Source organism: Thunnus albacares, chromosome 19, assembly GCF_914725855.1.
Source record: "Thunnus albacares chromosome 19, fThuAlb1.1, whole genome shotgun sequence".
NCBI lineage: Eukaryota > Metazoa > Chordata > Actinopteri > Scombriformes > Scombridae > Thunnus > Thunnus albacares.
Genome location: NC_058124.1, coordinates 24,179,063 through 24,195,861, shown reverse-complemented (window position 1 = coordinate 24,195,861; position 16,799 = coordinate 24,179,063). Strand labels below are relative to the sequence as shown.

The following is a 16,799-nucleotide window of genomic DNA, read 5'->3' as shown; positions in this document are numbered from 1 at the left end:
TAGTTCACAGAGCAACTTAATGCAATTTGAAGGGTACAAAGATCAGAGAGGTCAGAGTCACTGCCAGTTATGAATTGGCGATTATTCAGTATTTAAAAACAGACGGAAGAAAGATAAGTGAATTTCTCAAGTACTGTTTGTCCCTTTGTGACGGTAAATTGTGCATTTTAACAGTTTGTAATATCCTTGTTCTCTCTCTAGTCTACTTGTATGAGCTCATCATGATCCCAAAATAATTCATATAAAAAATAAAATAGCCACATAGTGAAAAGATGAACATTTCTCAGTTTATTTATGTACACTTGTTCAGATGAAATGGTGGAGTCAAGTACAGAGGCATTTAGATTTCTGACAAACTTCAGAAAAAGGTAAGACTGACAACTCTGTGGAGTATTTTGTCTCAGAACAGAAGCCCAAAAAAATCTTAGCTGGACAAAGAAAAAAAAAAAAAAAATCTCACCTAAGTTACTGAAGGAAAAACAAAAACATGCTCGAAGATTGCGACTGTAAAATATGTACACTTCTACAATCCTGACAGTTAGTCTGTGCATATTTCATAGAGTAGACTTTGACTTAAAAAAAGCTTTTGATTACTTTCAGAATCATGAATAGTATCTCCATTTAAATTTCCTCCTAAATAAATAATCAGTTTCACACACACAATACTCCAATCTCAAGCCATAGATGATTTAGAAAGAAAAAAAAAACTGATACACACCTTACCTAAATCACAAAATCGTTTAGTAGTACCACCAGAACAAACAGCTCATCGTTATTACTGACAACATTAAACCATCTTTTTATGCCTACTGGTTAAACTTACTGCTGGATCCCACAATTTAAAATATTTTTAAAAAAGACTTTGTTTACCTTCCCAACCTGGTATTACTAATGTTTAAATCACACAAATAAGTAAACTTAATCTTTAAAAAAAAAAAAAAAACTCAATACAGAAAATACAACTTTCAGCTGCCGTAGATCTCAAAAGGCCAGATTGTTTTTAAGTCAAAGCAATTTTGTGACACCGTGGTGTTAAGAAGTGATGAATCATGGGAAAAATCAACCCATAATGCTTCATCTACTACTTGAATAAAATGGAAAACATGTTTCTTGCAACTAAAAAAAGAAGAAAAGTCTAGATAATGGTGTTGTGACTGAAGTCAAACCTGAACACAAAAAAAAGAAAAAGAACCAAGATGTTATTTGGGCACGAGTGCATGGACAGACACGTCCTCACAATTTATTAGCAGATTGGTCACAAGAAGAAAAAAAAACAAAAACAAAAAAAAAAAGCAACACATGTTTACAGAGAAATTGAAATGGAAAGGGGAGGAGGGGGGGGGAGAAGAAGAAGACAGCACACATGGGAACAGAAATATTAACTTATAAACTGAACTGGCTGAACTACGGTATGTCACATTTCTGTACAGTGGCCAACCCTTTCGAAGAAGTACATGAGTACACAAGGATGCAGTAAAGTAGTACACGAGTATGCAAATGTTTGTCAGCTCCTCTGTATTGCATGCATTCTGTATTCTACTGAACCAAGGTGCTTCTGCGTGCAGACTGATTTTTCCAAAACGCCTGCGTCAAGACTTTTGAGGAACTTCACAAGGCTGCACTTGTGGTGCCGGATCTAACACTCGCAACATGTGCATGCAAACACATACAGTACATGACACATTCATACACACACACACACACACACACACAGTCACTCAAACACATACATACAGACACAAACACTTGTTTCCCCTCTACCCTCTCTGTCACTCGAAAAAACAAAAACAAAAAAAAAAAAAAACTAAAACACAACTCCGCCCACGCCAGTTCATCTTTCCCAGAATGAGGGAATAAATTTGCTCCATAAAATGCTTCTTTATAAAAGAAAAATAGATATTTATATAACTGTACACCTTATCTATACAGCATAAAGAAAGGGAGCATGGTAAGAAGGGAAATCATCTCCAGAAATAAGACAGATTCTGGCTCTAGCACCCTTATCCCTCTAACACATGCGTCACTCTTCTCCTTTATTTTTGCAGGAGATGGAGCGTCCCTCGCTCTGCCCGACGAGGCCAGTCCTCCAGAGAACAACGGGACTTTGCGACGAGTCTCCTCCTTTCCATCCGTTCATCCTCAACTGTTCTGTGTCCATCACACGAATGGATGAGTGAGCTGAGCGCAGGGAAAGCCCCATCTCTCTCTCTCTCTCTCTTTCTTTCTTTCTTGGTTTGACACTTGTAGAGTCGGACCAGTTCTGCGTAGTCGCTGGTCTCGTCTGATCCGCCCTGCGGCTCCATCGTCAGTAGCTCTACTACAGTTCAGTCCACTTGGTGGGAAGCGATACACACGGGGTCCGTCACACGACCCTTTTTTATATATATATATATATATATAGAAACCCTCTGCCTCTCAGCCGGAGTCTGATTCGCTTGTGTCTGAGGATGAGGAGGAAGAGGATGATGAAGAGGAGTCTGAGGAGGAGCTGCTGGCGCTGAGACGGGACGGCTGGGTGTGAGCCTCCGTTGCAGGTTTCTCTTCTAAAGAAAAAACACAAAACACACATGATTAGGATGATGTGCTGCACACGAGATAGAGAAGCACTTTAACATTTAAACTGTTACAGTAAGATACTGAAAGATGAAGATAACTATGATAAATATGATCCTATATACGACTAAATGCCAATATATCTTTAGTCATTATTAATACAAGATTTAGAAATGATATTCTGCATGGATGCTCTGCAAAATTGAAAAGGACTTTTCTGATGTGATATTGAACGTTATAACAAAACCACAATTGCATCTTTTGCATATTTTCATTATCAATGAATCATTCGACTATTTTCTTGATCAATCAATTAGTTGTTTGGTCTATAAAATTGTGGAAAATGTCAGCCAAATACATCTTCATCCACAACTCAAAAGAATAAAAGACAATATGTTCACATTTGGAAAGCTGGAACCAAAGATTTTGGACATTTTTCCTTTAAAAATGTTTTAAAATGATTAGTCAATTATTAAAATAGTTGGCCATGAATTTTTTGTCCATCGATTAATCAACTAACACAGTAGTTGCAACTCTACTATAAATATACACCTCTGTAGTTGTACAGAGAGCAGTATGGAGGACGTACGTTTGGCTTTAGCAGGCTTCTTTCCAGAGTTGAGCTGTCCACTGACGTCCATCAGCCTTCTCTCCAGCTCCATCTGTTTCTCCAGAGCGAGCTCTTCACGGGACTTCCCAGCACTGTTCTTACTTGCTGCATGCAAACAGTAAACATCAGTAAGATGGAAGTAATGTACAACATAGTCAAAGATCTACAGTTGAAGATCTGGCACCACGATAGGTAACAATAAATCCCCAAAACCAGCAGACTTACTGAACATCGTGGATGTAAAACAGCACTACTTACCATATGGCTTTCGAGGTTTCTTCCTCAGACACGTCATGACGTATCTCTCCAGCTCCCGCAGCGTCGATGGCTTCAGCGTCTCAAAGTCTATCTCGATCTCCTCCGGGTTGGTGTCTCGGAGCGAGGGCTCGCGGGACTGAATGATGTAAACGACGCGGCCCAGCTTCTCACCGGGCAGCTTGTTGATGTCCAGGCTGAGCTGGCGCTTCTCGTCATACGACATGGGTGCCGTCTCCTCCTCCTCGTCGGAGTCGAAGTGAGGCACTATGGGCTCGGGGACCGGAGGAGGCATGTTAAACATCATGCCTGCCTTTTTGGATCTGATGGAAGACAGGAGGGAAGGAGATGGAGAGAAAATTAGATTAGGAGTGAAGTATACTCAAACTGTAGAAGAAAAGTAGGGGTTTCTGGCACAACTTCACCTACTTCTAAGGAGCATGGAGAAGGGAAAAGAGGTCAAAAATCCAGCAACACCTCTAGAGTTTTGACCTCTAAGTATACTCAAACTACAATAACAATATCTAAACTTTAGATCTTTTAACATGGAGTTCTTCCTTCATCTAACCACATCATCCAGATCATGTACTACACACTAGCATTTCCAACCTCGTCCAGCAGGTGTCAGTACTCACTTGCTCTTGTTGTTTTTCTTGCTCGGTGCCTTCTTTATAGGCATCACAGGAACGCCCACCGCTCTGTTGTTCTTGGGTTTTGGAGTCTTGGTGATTTTGGGGGTTTTTGGCGGCCGTATCGGTGTCAAGTCCTCCTCTATCCTCCGGTGCTTCTCTTTTTCTACTTTTTTCTTCTTTTTCTTGTCTTTCTTCTCTTTCTTCTTCTTGGGTTTGACGATGGGACCCTGGGAGAGTGCAGTGAGCTGCTCGTGTACGGCTTTTAGCTGCGGGGAAACAGAAAGACGAATGGGTCAGAAAGGAATAATAAAAGGATGTAGGTTAAAACTCACATCTGGTTTCTGCTGACTTGTATTTGAGCATCTTTTCTTTTTATTTCTGTTTTCCTGCTCTGATGTGTGTTTGCATACAATAGCGTGCACACCTGTTCCTGCAGCTCTGCCAAGCGGTTTGCCCTCTCCTCCTCGGAGTCAGAGCTGGGGCTGCTCTCGCTCTCCTCACTCTCACTGCTGAGCTCGCTCTCGGACGACGACGACGACGAGGAAGATGAGGACGAGGAGCTAGGGGGTGCTGGGGGCTCGTCTGGCATCTTAGCAAAGCAGAACTCGAAGACATCCTGTGAGAAAGAGAAAACAGCATGGGAGTGAACAAGATGAAAAACAAGAACACTGGTGCTCATTCTTCATTGAAGAAAGAAGGGAGTGATTTCAGGAAAGAGGAGAAACTAGCAACACATTAGCTTTATGCAAAAACTACAATAATGATAATTCTCATTACTGGAGTAAATAAGTTACCTGGAGTTTTCGGGCCATGGCCACCACATCATGATCAGGGGGGTTGTACTTGTAACAATTGGAGAACATCAGTCTGACATCTGCAGAGAACTGCTGGGAATCACGATACTCTCTGCTGTCCATCTTCCGCTGGAGACAAAAAGAAGAGATTTTAGCAAAATATATAAATATTTCATGGAGATCTGGACCTTTTTAGAATACTTGTTTTAATTAATTAGCATGATAAAAAAAAAAAAAACTAGAGAACATCACAGGGTCATTCTTTAGAGAAAATTTACCTGAACTAAAAGATGCCTACATAGCATGCACATATATATGAACTGAGAAAGAATAACAGTCTATAGTTTCGATTTCTAACTTTCATCTTTGAGTCCAGCGTGTGGTTTTATGTTTTGTTTTTCTTTCAAAATACTAAAAAAAAAAAAAAGAAAGGCCCTGGGCTATGAGGTGTTACTTCATCACTGTGTTGTCAGGATTAGGAAACAGATAACACCAGGCACTGTCTTCTGCTGTGTCAAACACTGACAGTGATGCATGAGCATGTTGTCAAATAAATGTACCTTAATAGTGCTGAGGTCCATGGGCTGCTTGATTATGTCGTGGTAGTCATGGAGACCGAGTGTTGTGGCATCGACGGGCTTGTAGAACGGCCAGGCGTACGCTGCGTGCTTCTTGGTCAACAGCTCTTTCAGGACCCCGCTGCAGTAGCGTAGCTGGGGGCTCAGCTTGCTGCGGCGCACCGGTGTCGGCAGGATGGAATCTGGTAAATCCTTCTTAGGAGGCTTAATGGGTCGTCCGCTCACACCTCTCCTGGCCCCTCCTGATGCGTTGGTGCCCATCATCACTGTTCCGCGGCCCATGCCCATACCCATGCCCATCCCCATGCTCTGGCTGAGGCTGAGGCCCTGGCCCATCCCCAGGCCAGAGGTGTGGTCCATCCCAAGAGAAGTGAGGGTGAGTGGGGAGTCGTGCCCGCCGCCCATCCCCAGGCCGATGCCGCTGACGCCCATGGTGCTCATGATGGGCATGGCTACAGTTGTCGGGGTGGTTGTGTCTGCTTTCCTCTTCACGCCTTTTTTCTGTGATTGAAGAGAAGAAGAGGGTGGGTCAGAGAAGGTATGGCCAATATCTGACTACAGTTACACAACATTTTACACCGTCTGTCCAGTTCCTAAACATTTTCAAGAAAATGTCCTGTTTCTGTTATCTCCCTAATGTCAGCCATTACCTTTGCGGTGGGCTGTGTGGGAGGCAGACCCGTAATGGTAGGTGTGCTCTGTTCTGTTGAAGGGGTAAGGGGCAGGCTCTTTGTCAAAAGCGTCTGTGGTGGGGTGGAGAGGAGGGAGTCGGGTGTTTCCGGGGTGGGAGGTGAGTACGCCGACTGGGAGACTGCTGGGACCTGATGAGCTGTCGTCACTCCGCCAGAGACTGGGAGAGAGCAGGAGTGGATAGAAGGAGAACGGGAGGGAGGTATAAGGTAGAAAGTTACTGATTTGTGTATACATGTTTTAGATGATTACAGCCGTGTATGTATGATGATCAGAGACTCTGCATGTCTGTGTCTGCCAGTGCTCACCTGCATTTCCTCTGCCTTTTTTGCCAGGTTTGCCTTGTTTAATCCGCGGAGGGGGAGGGGCCAGCTCTACCTCCTCCTGGGGCATCTGAGCCACTTTCTGCAGAAATGCTTTCTCCAGAGACTGAGCCATCAGGACTATGTCATCTGTAGACTGCGGAGGAGAAATATAGGACAATATGCTTAAACCGGTAGATTTAAGTCAGCGACACTTCACCTGATTGATATATCAACATCAACTGAATAATTTGGTTCTCAATAAGTTACAATTATTATTATTAAATAATTATTATTTCAAAGTAAAGCGTCTGTCACTGGCTTAAGATGTTTCCCCCCAACGATTTCACTCATTAGGTTTTAGACTGGCTGTACTGTGGACACAAAGCATCATGTTTGCCATGTGTTCAGGCTACCAGCAGCAGCTGACGTGAAACATTATCTTGCCTGGTTGACGTAGGCTCACAATTTCTCAGACAGACACACACACACACACACACACACACAGTCTTACCTTGTTATAAATGTAGCAGTTGGTAAACATGGTGTTGAAGTCCTGCATGCATTCACTGGCGCTGCGGTAATAGTTATTCTCTAGTCTCTTCTTAATAGTGCCCATGTCCATCGGGGTCTTGATGATTTTATGATAGTCCTGAAAGGAGACAGAGACTCTCAGGACAAGAAACAGTGGCTACTACATCCTAAAATGATTATTTGACTAATTAGATTTTTTAATAACAATAATAATAATAAATATTCCAAAGACGCCTGTTAACAAAATAGATTTTATATATTATTAGCCTGTGGCTGGTGGGAGCTCCTAAATATTTCTTTAAGTAAGTTTAAAACTGACAGACTTGGAGTGGAGTGATATAATGGTTACAAGTGATTAAAACTGATGGGGACACTGACTTCTAAACAACACCTGGAGCAGCTCAGTTTACCTTTGAGATAAACTGAGTCTGAATTTGTCTCTCCATCTAACCTTCAACAGTGACATGTTGTTAAAACTGAGGTAGGTGGCATCTGGTTTTACAAAAAGGAGTGAGGTTGTTTCTAGAAATAAGGACGGTCTCTCCTCTAGGAAGAAAGGGGGGGGCCATATCTGAATTCTTGTCATTTACACTCACAGGCAGGTTGAGCTTGACAGTGTCTACGGGTTCATGAAAGGGCCAAGCAAAGTGGTGCCTCCACAAAGACTTGAGCAGGACTTTCTGTAGGAACTGGAGTTGGTTGGTCATCCTCCCCTGTCGGTTGGGGTCTTTCACCGGAGGCTGTGGAGGTCCTGAAGGGGTCATCTGATTGAGGGGGGGCATCCCAGGACTCTCAAAGCCCTCATAAAGCAGTGAAGGTTTCCGGATGCGTTTTCCAGCTGTGCCAGAACCCTGGTCCATCGTTGTGACTCCCAGTATGCCAACGTCAAGCCCGACATGGGAGCTGTAGAGAGCACAGTTGAAAGACCAATGAGCCATTTGGCATAAGTTGTAAAAATGATGCCAAGACGGACATTTGCCAAGACGGTTTGCTCTTTGCCACAACAAAATCAAATTTTTGACTTTAACAGCCAAAATACTATTTTGTCCTTCTTTTGGACGTGGATGTACCCAGCTGAATGAATAGAGACAAGTACACTGACCGCATTTGCAGCAACTTAAGTGAAGAAGTTGCATAACTGCCTTTATAAAAACTCTCAAAAAGGTATTTGTTACTCCCGTCTTTCCACATAGCGACTACCTAGACCTTCAATCCTGATGGACGTAAAAGGTTGTTTTCTGCAAGTGTTGGCAGAAATATTTATGTCTGGTTTTCTGTTCTGCAAGTCTGGGATTAACATAAAACTAATCATCATTTTATTGCGTCATCCTAATGTAATAGTGTTCCCTTGTTGGTACACATTTTATGTTATCCTATCAAACTCCACTAATCCTGCTAACCCTACCACACACACACACACACACACACACATATAAGCATACAGTATAGAGTAAATCCCCTACACAAGGCACGCATGGTAGGTCACACACTCTAAACATTACTCAGCAAGCGCACATCAGTCTGACTTGGAATATACTCTTGCCAAATCAGCACTCAGTATTCCCGGGGGAATGGACATGACTACCACTTCCTCCTCTTTATATCCATGTCAATGATTACACACACAAAAACTCCACCCCGTTTCCCTGTTAAAAAAAAAAAGGTCTCCCTTAAGGATTGTGGGTGGAGTTTCAGTTGCCATGTTACAGTAATGACTGGACTATTCTTCAGTTTCCCCAACAGAAATGTCCTTAACATGCCCAGAAAATTAGAATATTGTCTGCAATTGGTTAACAACCATCCACTTGTCATATTATCAATTGCACTATGGCTTTAAAGGCCACTGAAATTTGCAAAATTAAGAGGTAGTTTCCGTAGGGAAAGCGAGCAAGACTCTGATCTATGCTCAATGACTGGGTCAAGAGCTGCCATCAGCCTTTAAAAACTTGTTCTGACCTGGAATGTGGCCTCACTAGCTTGACTCGGCAGAGGGAGTCCCGTATAACCTCAGTTACGGTTGTCCTGCTGTGGTAACACCTTTAACACCACTGAAAAAAACACTGCATGGTTACTTGGTCTTTCATGGAAAGAGTCACTGTTTAACCTTTAAAGAGAGAGGTTATATATAAAAACAACATTTCTCTTCTTAATGTCTTAGAAAATGTTTTTGTCAAACACTGTTGACCTGACTTTCCCCTCTTTTACATCACTGACAGTAAAATCTACCATTATTCTGTTTGATGTCTCCACATGTAACCTTAATCACATCCACACTGGTACAAAATAACTGTACTATTTCTACAACTCATCTCACCAGCATTACTCTACCTACAGCTGTAGTGACGCTGCAGCAACACATGGCGGGCTTGTTCAACTATGAAGCAACACCCCTGCTCCCTCCACGCAAGAGCTGGATTCAGCCAAGTAGAACAGCCACAAGCCATCGAGTGAAGTGAAACACAGCGAGACTGGTGTTATTCTCATTCTGAACAATATATGCTATTTCACAGTCGGTGTTGCCTATCAACAATACTCAGATTTCTGATACAAAACTCTGGGCCCCAGTTTACATGTCCATAATACCACTGAGCTGATTCAAACACTTAAATATCTCTATAAATGTATACACTCCACTACATAAGTGTGGGTTGTACCATCTGCTACTTGATAGGAATTGCTGCAATGCTACAAATGCTCATCTGTCACACAACGCTCAAAAACATTTGACATCCCGCTGTTCTGATGAAGGTGGGGACATGTAATTATGTGCATTACATTATGTAGCATCACAGCAATCACAAATTAATAATCTTTCCTGCTGAAAAAATACCAGTCCTACTAATTCTGATGTGAAGGGATGTTTAAGTTGTCAACAGTATGAACTCACCATAGCCATCTCCGCTGGCCTACTGACACATTTAACTGGGACATTTAGGGTCATCGGCTGGAAAACCAGTTCTGTTGAAAAACCAACACTAAAGCTACTAACATCTGGTGTTTGCATTGTCGGCTGTGGAATGACCCCATCGCAATTTAAGTTTAAATCTAACAAAAACAAATGGTTCTGCACATTCAGAGCTGTGAGCTTTAAGAAACTGATGCAAATAAGGTGAAGTATTACTGTTTGCATCACATTGTGAATAAGGGGTCCCATGAAACAGGTGCGTAACTAACACTGAGATGTATTCATCAATCTATTACCTGTATGCCTGTTTCAGCACATGTATGCACTGCCGTATTGTACACATGCATACTGAAAAATATTGTTTAAGACTCAATGGTAGGGAAACTTAGCTACTGCATTAACAATATAAAAATATTACACATGATGTAGGTACGTAGACATTTCTATAAGCAATATGTTTATTAATAAATAAATAACTATTTGTATAGTTTATGGTAAAGCAAGCTGTTTGAATGATACAACCTTTGGAAACACATTTGACAGTTAGTGTACTTTATTATTAAAAAAGGAAAGTAATCATGTACATAACATTAACATCACTAAACAAAAAAAAAAAAACACTTCTTGCATTAGCTGTAAATCGGATTAACAAATTGGGAGGAGTAAAATAAAGTATGAATGACGAAGAAAGAAAAAAAATACAGAGAAGTTGTTATATGAATTAAGTAAAGCCTGCTGCTACCTAGCTTAGGTTGAGTGACATTGAGCTCTGTAACCAAGCAACCAAATGAAACACCCAACACACGTGGACAACCCAAACTAACCACAGATATTGACCTTTCTGGTGATGGAAATTAATGACAACTCCATGCAATGTCTTAACTTTCTTAAGCTCTAATTGATAAATAACGCATTATTGGTGCAGCTGACAACATTAACTGCTTTAGCCATTGCGCTGTAATGCTATGTAGTCGCACCACAAGCTCCTCTGGCCGTCACATGGCTACAATAACAAACCGGCGAAACAAGCAGGAATGCATCTGCTACCCTCTCTGCCTCTTCAACGCTATCAACAACACTAAGCTAGACTCTACACTACAGGCTAACGATATTGTTAACATAACACTAAGTTACCCTGGGGCAGTTTATATCAGATTAAGACCACTTAAAACAATTGATTGTCATTATATAAACACGGCACGTCCATTTGCAACGCAAAAAGTGGTCAGGCTACTGTTAAAGAGAGGAATATTTTAGGTATGGGAAGCTAATGCTAGCACGGCTAGCTCCAACTGCCAGGCAGCGGGAGAGAGCGGCCAACGGCAGAGGCGCTCCGAAGATGGCGCCGGCGTAGTGCGAACAACAGTCGCAACTCGTTACAGCCCACAAACACATTTTATTATTATTTCCTCAACATGAATTCCGTTTCTAATCCCGACAAAACTCCTTCCTGCAGCATATTCAATGTCCATTTCCCTATGTCACTCAATATTACTGCGAACACAGGTTACCAGTAACGTTATCTTGGCAAAAAACATGAGAATTGTTCACAATATTCCCTCCGATGGAAAGTTGAGAGTCAATTTTACCGGTAGATACCTGTCAAGGAGCGGGTTAACAGCCATATCCATCGGGATGGATCCGGATTCTGTTTTTAGCTAGACTCAACCCAGGATCCGACTCTGTTCGTCCGGTTTCTCCGCTCCCCGCCGCAGAGAACTGCCTCAATCTGCTTCGCTGAAATGGCGACGATGCGACTACACCCGTTCTTTTATACACCGACCGTCTCTCTTATTGGACGGACTACCTCAGAACGTCCACGCCTTGTGAGTTCCTATTCGCTGTTTGCGCCGTCCGTCAAAGTCACCACACCCCTCTACTCTGACGCCTCGCTGACTATCTTTCGGGCCAACCTATTCGCAAGTTGTTGCTGTCCGTCAAGGAAACTGCGCAATACTATTGGTCGAGACTGTTTAGTTTCACTGAAACGCCGTCTCTGACTGGCTCCTCTGTATAATCCTCCACAAAATGCGAAGGCACCGAAGTCAGCCTCCTCCTTATCATATTACATTACGTCAACGTGTGCTAAGCGACCGCGGGGATTGGTCAAAACGGCTGTAACGCGGGCTTCCAGGGTATATACCAAGAAGCCTATTGGTTCTTCCGCCGGGTCACGCGCATCCCCGCAAGAGCCTCTCCCCACGAGCTCTCTTCTTACCAGAATATCCGCATTTCTGTCTCTCAGAAGAGGCGCACAGGCGCCATCTTTAAGTACAATAACACAAAGTATTATCATCGAATTATTTACAGTAAGTAAGAAAAAACAGTAAGCTAAACTTACAAAACGCTACATATGTCGCTTACAAACAAGAATCAACAAAGGAAAGTGCAGAAAAGTGCAGAAAAAGGCCACAATTTGAACCCAGCCAGTCCAACAAGGCCTCCACGCCTCACAAACAGCAAAGTACTGGTAGGATAAAGCACACCTTATAATTCTCACTAAATCTCTAGTAGTCCATATTTACTTCAACTAACAATAAAACAGGCAACAACGAAAAATAAAAAGACACCTTGAATGGCCACAAGAACTACAAATCCACTGAATGACACAGCAGTTTTCCTCACTGACCTGAGACCACATTTGATCAAAGTTAAGGCTACATTTGTCCAACAATAACTAATTAAACAACCCCACGAACAATTAATTTAAAAAAAAAAATAGAGGAAATCACAAAGAAAGTTAATGTGATATGGGTTTGAAATTACAAATCTCATACCTGACCTTTGAGAGCAAATGAGAGACTAATAGACCAAAACTACAAAAGCAAAAAGCAATTACAAAAAATATCAAATTAGTAAATCTTTACAAGATTTCTTATCTTAATACCGACACTTTACAAATTAAACAACCACACAAAATGGTTACCTAACCACATGCGCCCATCCCCCACACCAAGGTTACAAATCCCCTGCAATGTCACTCAAATAAACGATGGAAACTAACAGTACATCCTAACAATATTAAATATTACTAGAAGGTTTTGATAGCTTAAACACAACATAAAACAAATGTTCGAAATGAAAGTATTTTTTTTCAAAAGAAAAAAATAAATAAATATTTCCAAAGTACGACATGAAAAAAAAACCTTGAATATCAAATAAAACAAAAGAAATGGTAAATCCCAAGATAAAGCGAAACCTGTCTTCACATAATCTTCTTGTCTTCCACCTCGATACTTTTTAACCAACACATTTCCCTCAAACATGTCCGCCTTCTTCTCCCATTCCCCGCGCCGGGTGGGGGAGGGGAGTCATGTGATGAAATGAGCCCTGAACACGTGGCATTCCGCGAAAAAAAACGCAACAAAACATATCCGCTGCGTGTCCTTTCCCATCAAAACGTCGCTTCCATCTCCACATCGTGTGATATGTACAAAGCAACAGGGTCAAATCTGGGGGTAAAATTGGCAAAATATCCGAACAAAGAAGCATACTTTCCGCTGGATTTGGTTCGCTCCGATTGGTCAATCCCGACCACGTGACGAAAACGATGTTAGTATTATTGATTGTGTTGTTTTCCCAAGCTTACTCTATTATAATCCGTTCGTGATCGCAATAATCCTTTTACAGTCTCGTGTGTAATTTGCTCAGTTTGTCTCAAAAGGGTTAAAAATGTCTGTTTTCTCCAAAGCATGACTGCAGACGAGCTCGGGGTTTGTGTTGCAACACGATGCTTTGCGCATGCGTCCCTGCCATGAAGCCGCATTGTCCATAGGGAGTGCAAGAGGCTGATCTGAGAGCAGTTTGGGGTTTTTTTTCCCAAAGATAAATGTGGGGATCAGTGCTGGGGGTTTTGTGGGAAGTAGGTGGGATTCAGCCAGCTGCAGACAAACCGGCGAGTAACTGGTTTCCAGGTTAAAGCACGAAAAATGTGACTGCATATAAGGCTTCAGCTTGTATGTTTTATACTGTCATTATCTTTTGATCAACTCTCAGAACATTGTTTAGCCTACTGTGACTATGATTTACTTCAGCATACATTTCTTAAAATTTCTTTTGAGCATGCTAATATCAAACAAAAACTTACAGATCAGCTCCACATATGTATTAAGATATATAAAAATACTCTGCTTGAAACAATGATGTGTGCCTCATATGGTTTGTCCACAAAAAGTATAATTACCACGTTCAAATCCTTAAAACATCATCTACTCCTTCTTCCACATTAAAAATTCCAGTAACTAGTCTAACTGTTGGACACAAGATGTCTCCTACGTCACTGTAAAGTCTATTCTCAGTGTTTGTGTTTATTGGACCAGGATTGTCTTCCAAACTAACTGTGATGTTACAGATCCTGTTTACAGGCCCACCCCTTAAAATGAGATTTTCAATGGGCGCACTTTCAGCGGGTGAATGTAAAAACAGCCTTCCAGTGTTAAACTCTGCACATACATCATTCTGGACAGTGAAGTTTAAACATCCAACTGATGGAACAAGAAGAAAACCATATTTTTTAGTGGAGGTGGACTTTAATAATGAATAAGCAAACAGAGGAAGACACTGGGACGACCATACACAGCCACAAAGACAAAAACAGCTGTCAAAAAGCGAATGCAAGTACAACAGTGTGATGTGGTTACGGCTGACAATTGAAATCTCAGCATACATTTCTAATGAACCACAAGCTGATATAATCACAAAAGCTTCACTCAAGAAACTCTGTGAATCAAAAACCTGAAATGTAACTCTCAGAGATTCAGGTGTAGACTAGTCTGAGGCTCCTCACCAAATGAAATTTAAAACTATGCCCTTAACATATTATTCTTTATTGCTTTAGTTTCTAATTTAAAATTTGGATGGAGGCTTTTTATTTGAATCAAATATCAGGAAGTGTTTCCAATAACATTTCATTCAAACAACAGTCTGTCAGGGTCTTGAATGTGCTTGTATATTCTTCACTTTCACTTTGACAGTAAGCTTCACCAACAATGATGGCCACTATAGTCTGAGACCATCTGCATGAATACATCATTTTTATGTTTCATTCAAGAGTGAGACTCAGCTCACTTTGATTATGAAGCCTTAGACACACATTACAGTGTTTGTTACTGTATAAAACAAAAACAATATCTTTAATGCCCAAATTCAAGCACAGGGGATACATTCAATTTAGTTTTGTTTATTCATCACTTTTTCTTATTATCTTCATTTGTGTGAGGAGTTGAGGCTGCTCTACAACCTAGTTAGATGGTTTTTATCAAACAGGTATGTTATGAAACCTGTAGTTCATCTGGCTGCTTTTCTCACACAGAACAGCCTGGTGACCCGACTGTTTCATGGCTGACGCATGAACTTATTAGAGCTGTAATCTGCAGATGCTTGAGACTCAAACTGCATAACTCAATTGACAAATGTACGATTATGAGGTTACACTGAAACAAGCGTAATGCCACTTGTTTGTTTAATCTTGTTTTGCATTGTGCTCAATTTTATTGCACAACAAGGCTCAATCCATAGCACATGTGTAGAAAACAGAATTTAGAACTTTATTTTTCTTTTTGGATCTTGAAAATCAATTAGATTTGATCCTGTTTGCAATAATAACTGTATTTGTGATCTCAGGCTGTATATTATGACAATGTTTTTGATGTTTTTATTTGTATTGCAGGGTTGGTTTTGGCCATACTGGTCTGTATATGTTATGTACTTTATGATTTCAGCACTATCATGAGGTCATCATGGGGTGTGATTCCTGGGAATTATTTCACACATCAACAACATAAATAATATAAGAATATGGGAAAATCTTTGAGCATATGAATATAATAAATATGAATTGTCCTCTTTGTGTGATTTCTTCCTGCAGCATGATGTAATAATGTTATATTCTGTATGTTTTCTTTTTTATGTATTTGTTTGTTTTTGATTGTTTTACTCATAAAAGGCAAAATCTATAAATTATTATTAATAATACAAAATAAACATGCACATTTCAGTATGTTTTTTTCATCACTCTTCTTACCACTGCTGATCATTAAAAAAAAAAATCAATAAAAGCCTGATTGTTATTGTTCCCAAAAAGGGATGACTCAAAGTTTTGGCACGGAAAACAAAAGCATTTGCGGTGTGCCAAACATAGCGTATTACTCACTGATCTGTACCTAGATAACACACACAATATGTTGTGTTATGCTACTATATTTTGTGGAGGACCAGTTTTGATTACACTGGCCAACTCTGACCTTAATGTCCAGGAACAGCCATGTAGGCCGGAGAGATGAAAGGAGGGAGGGGTTGGTGGATTACGTCAGAATCAGCCTCCTCTGACTCATCAGTGGTGCTCTCTCTCTCTCTCACACACACACACATACACACATACACACCGCCTCTTTCTCCCTCTCTCTGTTTTTCTCAGCGCTTGGCTGCATCAGCTTGTCACATGATGAAAATCAGTCCAGAGACGGTTGCCAAGGAAGCTCTCTCCCTCGCAACGCCTCGGTCCTGAGTCATAGGTTGCAAGAGTTTTACCAGTAAACTGTTAATTACTGGCAGACAGGTTTTAGGTTTCGCTTTTATTCTGTTTGCATTGGCCTGGTATGATAAATAGAATGTGTAACAAAATAAACATAATGCTACATACTTTGTTTGGTTATCATGTTTGTGTAACTGCCTCCGTCCACTCATTCACTTCCTCACACTATGGCCGGCGAGCCTCGCTTAGCAACAACGGTCTCTTTGACAACTGACGCAAGCAGCCGTTTTCAGATGTGGAGGAACACTGTGCATTCAAGGTTCCTGTACAGTAGTTTTGTTGTGTTGTCTTCTTTTGAACACCACATTCTCTCCAAAAAAAACTTGCCAGCACACAGACTTGCATGTCACCCACACATAGAGACATCCAACCACCCACCCACCCACACACTCACTAAGTCAATACTGCTACCCT

The 16,799-nt window shown here is 41.2% G+C and overlaps 1 protein-coding gene across 1 annotated transcript; it reads right to left on the bottom strand.

The window, feature by feature from the left end:
- Positions 1-275: 275 nt before the first annotated feature.
- brd2a (bromodomain containing 2a) lies at positions 276-13,622 on the bottom strand. The gene is made up of 12 exons (XM_044334974.1): positions 11,453-13,622; positions 7,545-7,851; positions 6,929-7,066; positions 6,421-6,571; positions 6,073-6,272; positions 5,405-5,923; positions 4,845-4,973; positions 4,475-4,666; positions 4,054-4,316; positions 3,422-3,741; positions 3,143-3,268; positions 276-2,543 (listed from the first exon to the last, which is right to left on the bottom strand). The coding sequence occupies exons 1-12, from the start codon at positions 11,482-11,484 to the stop codon at positions 2,416-2,418; spliced, it is 2,505 nt and encodes an 834-aa protein (XP_044190909.1). The 5' UTR covers positions 11,485-13,622; the 3' UTR covers positions 276-2,415.
- Positions 13,623-16,799: the final 3,177 nt, after the last annotated feature.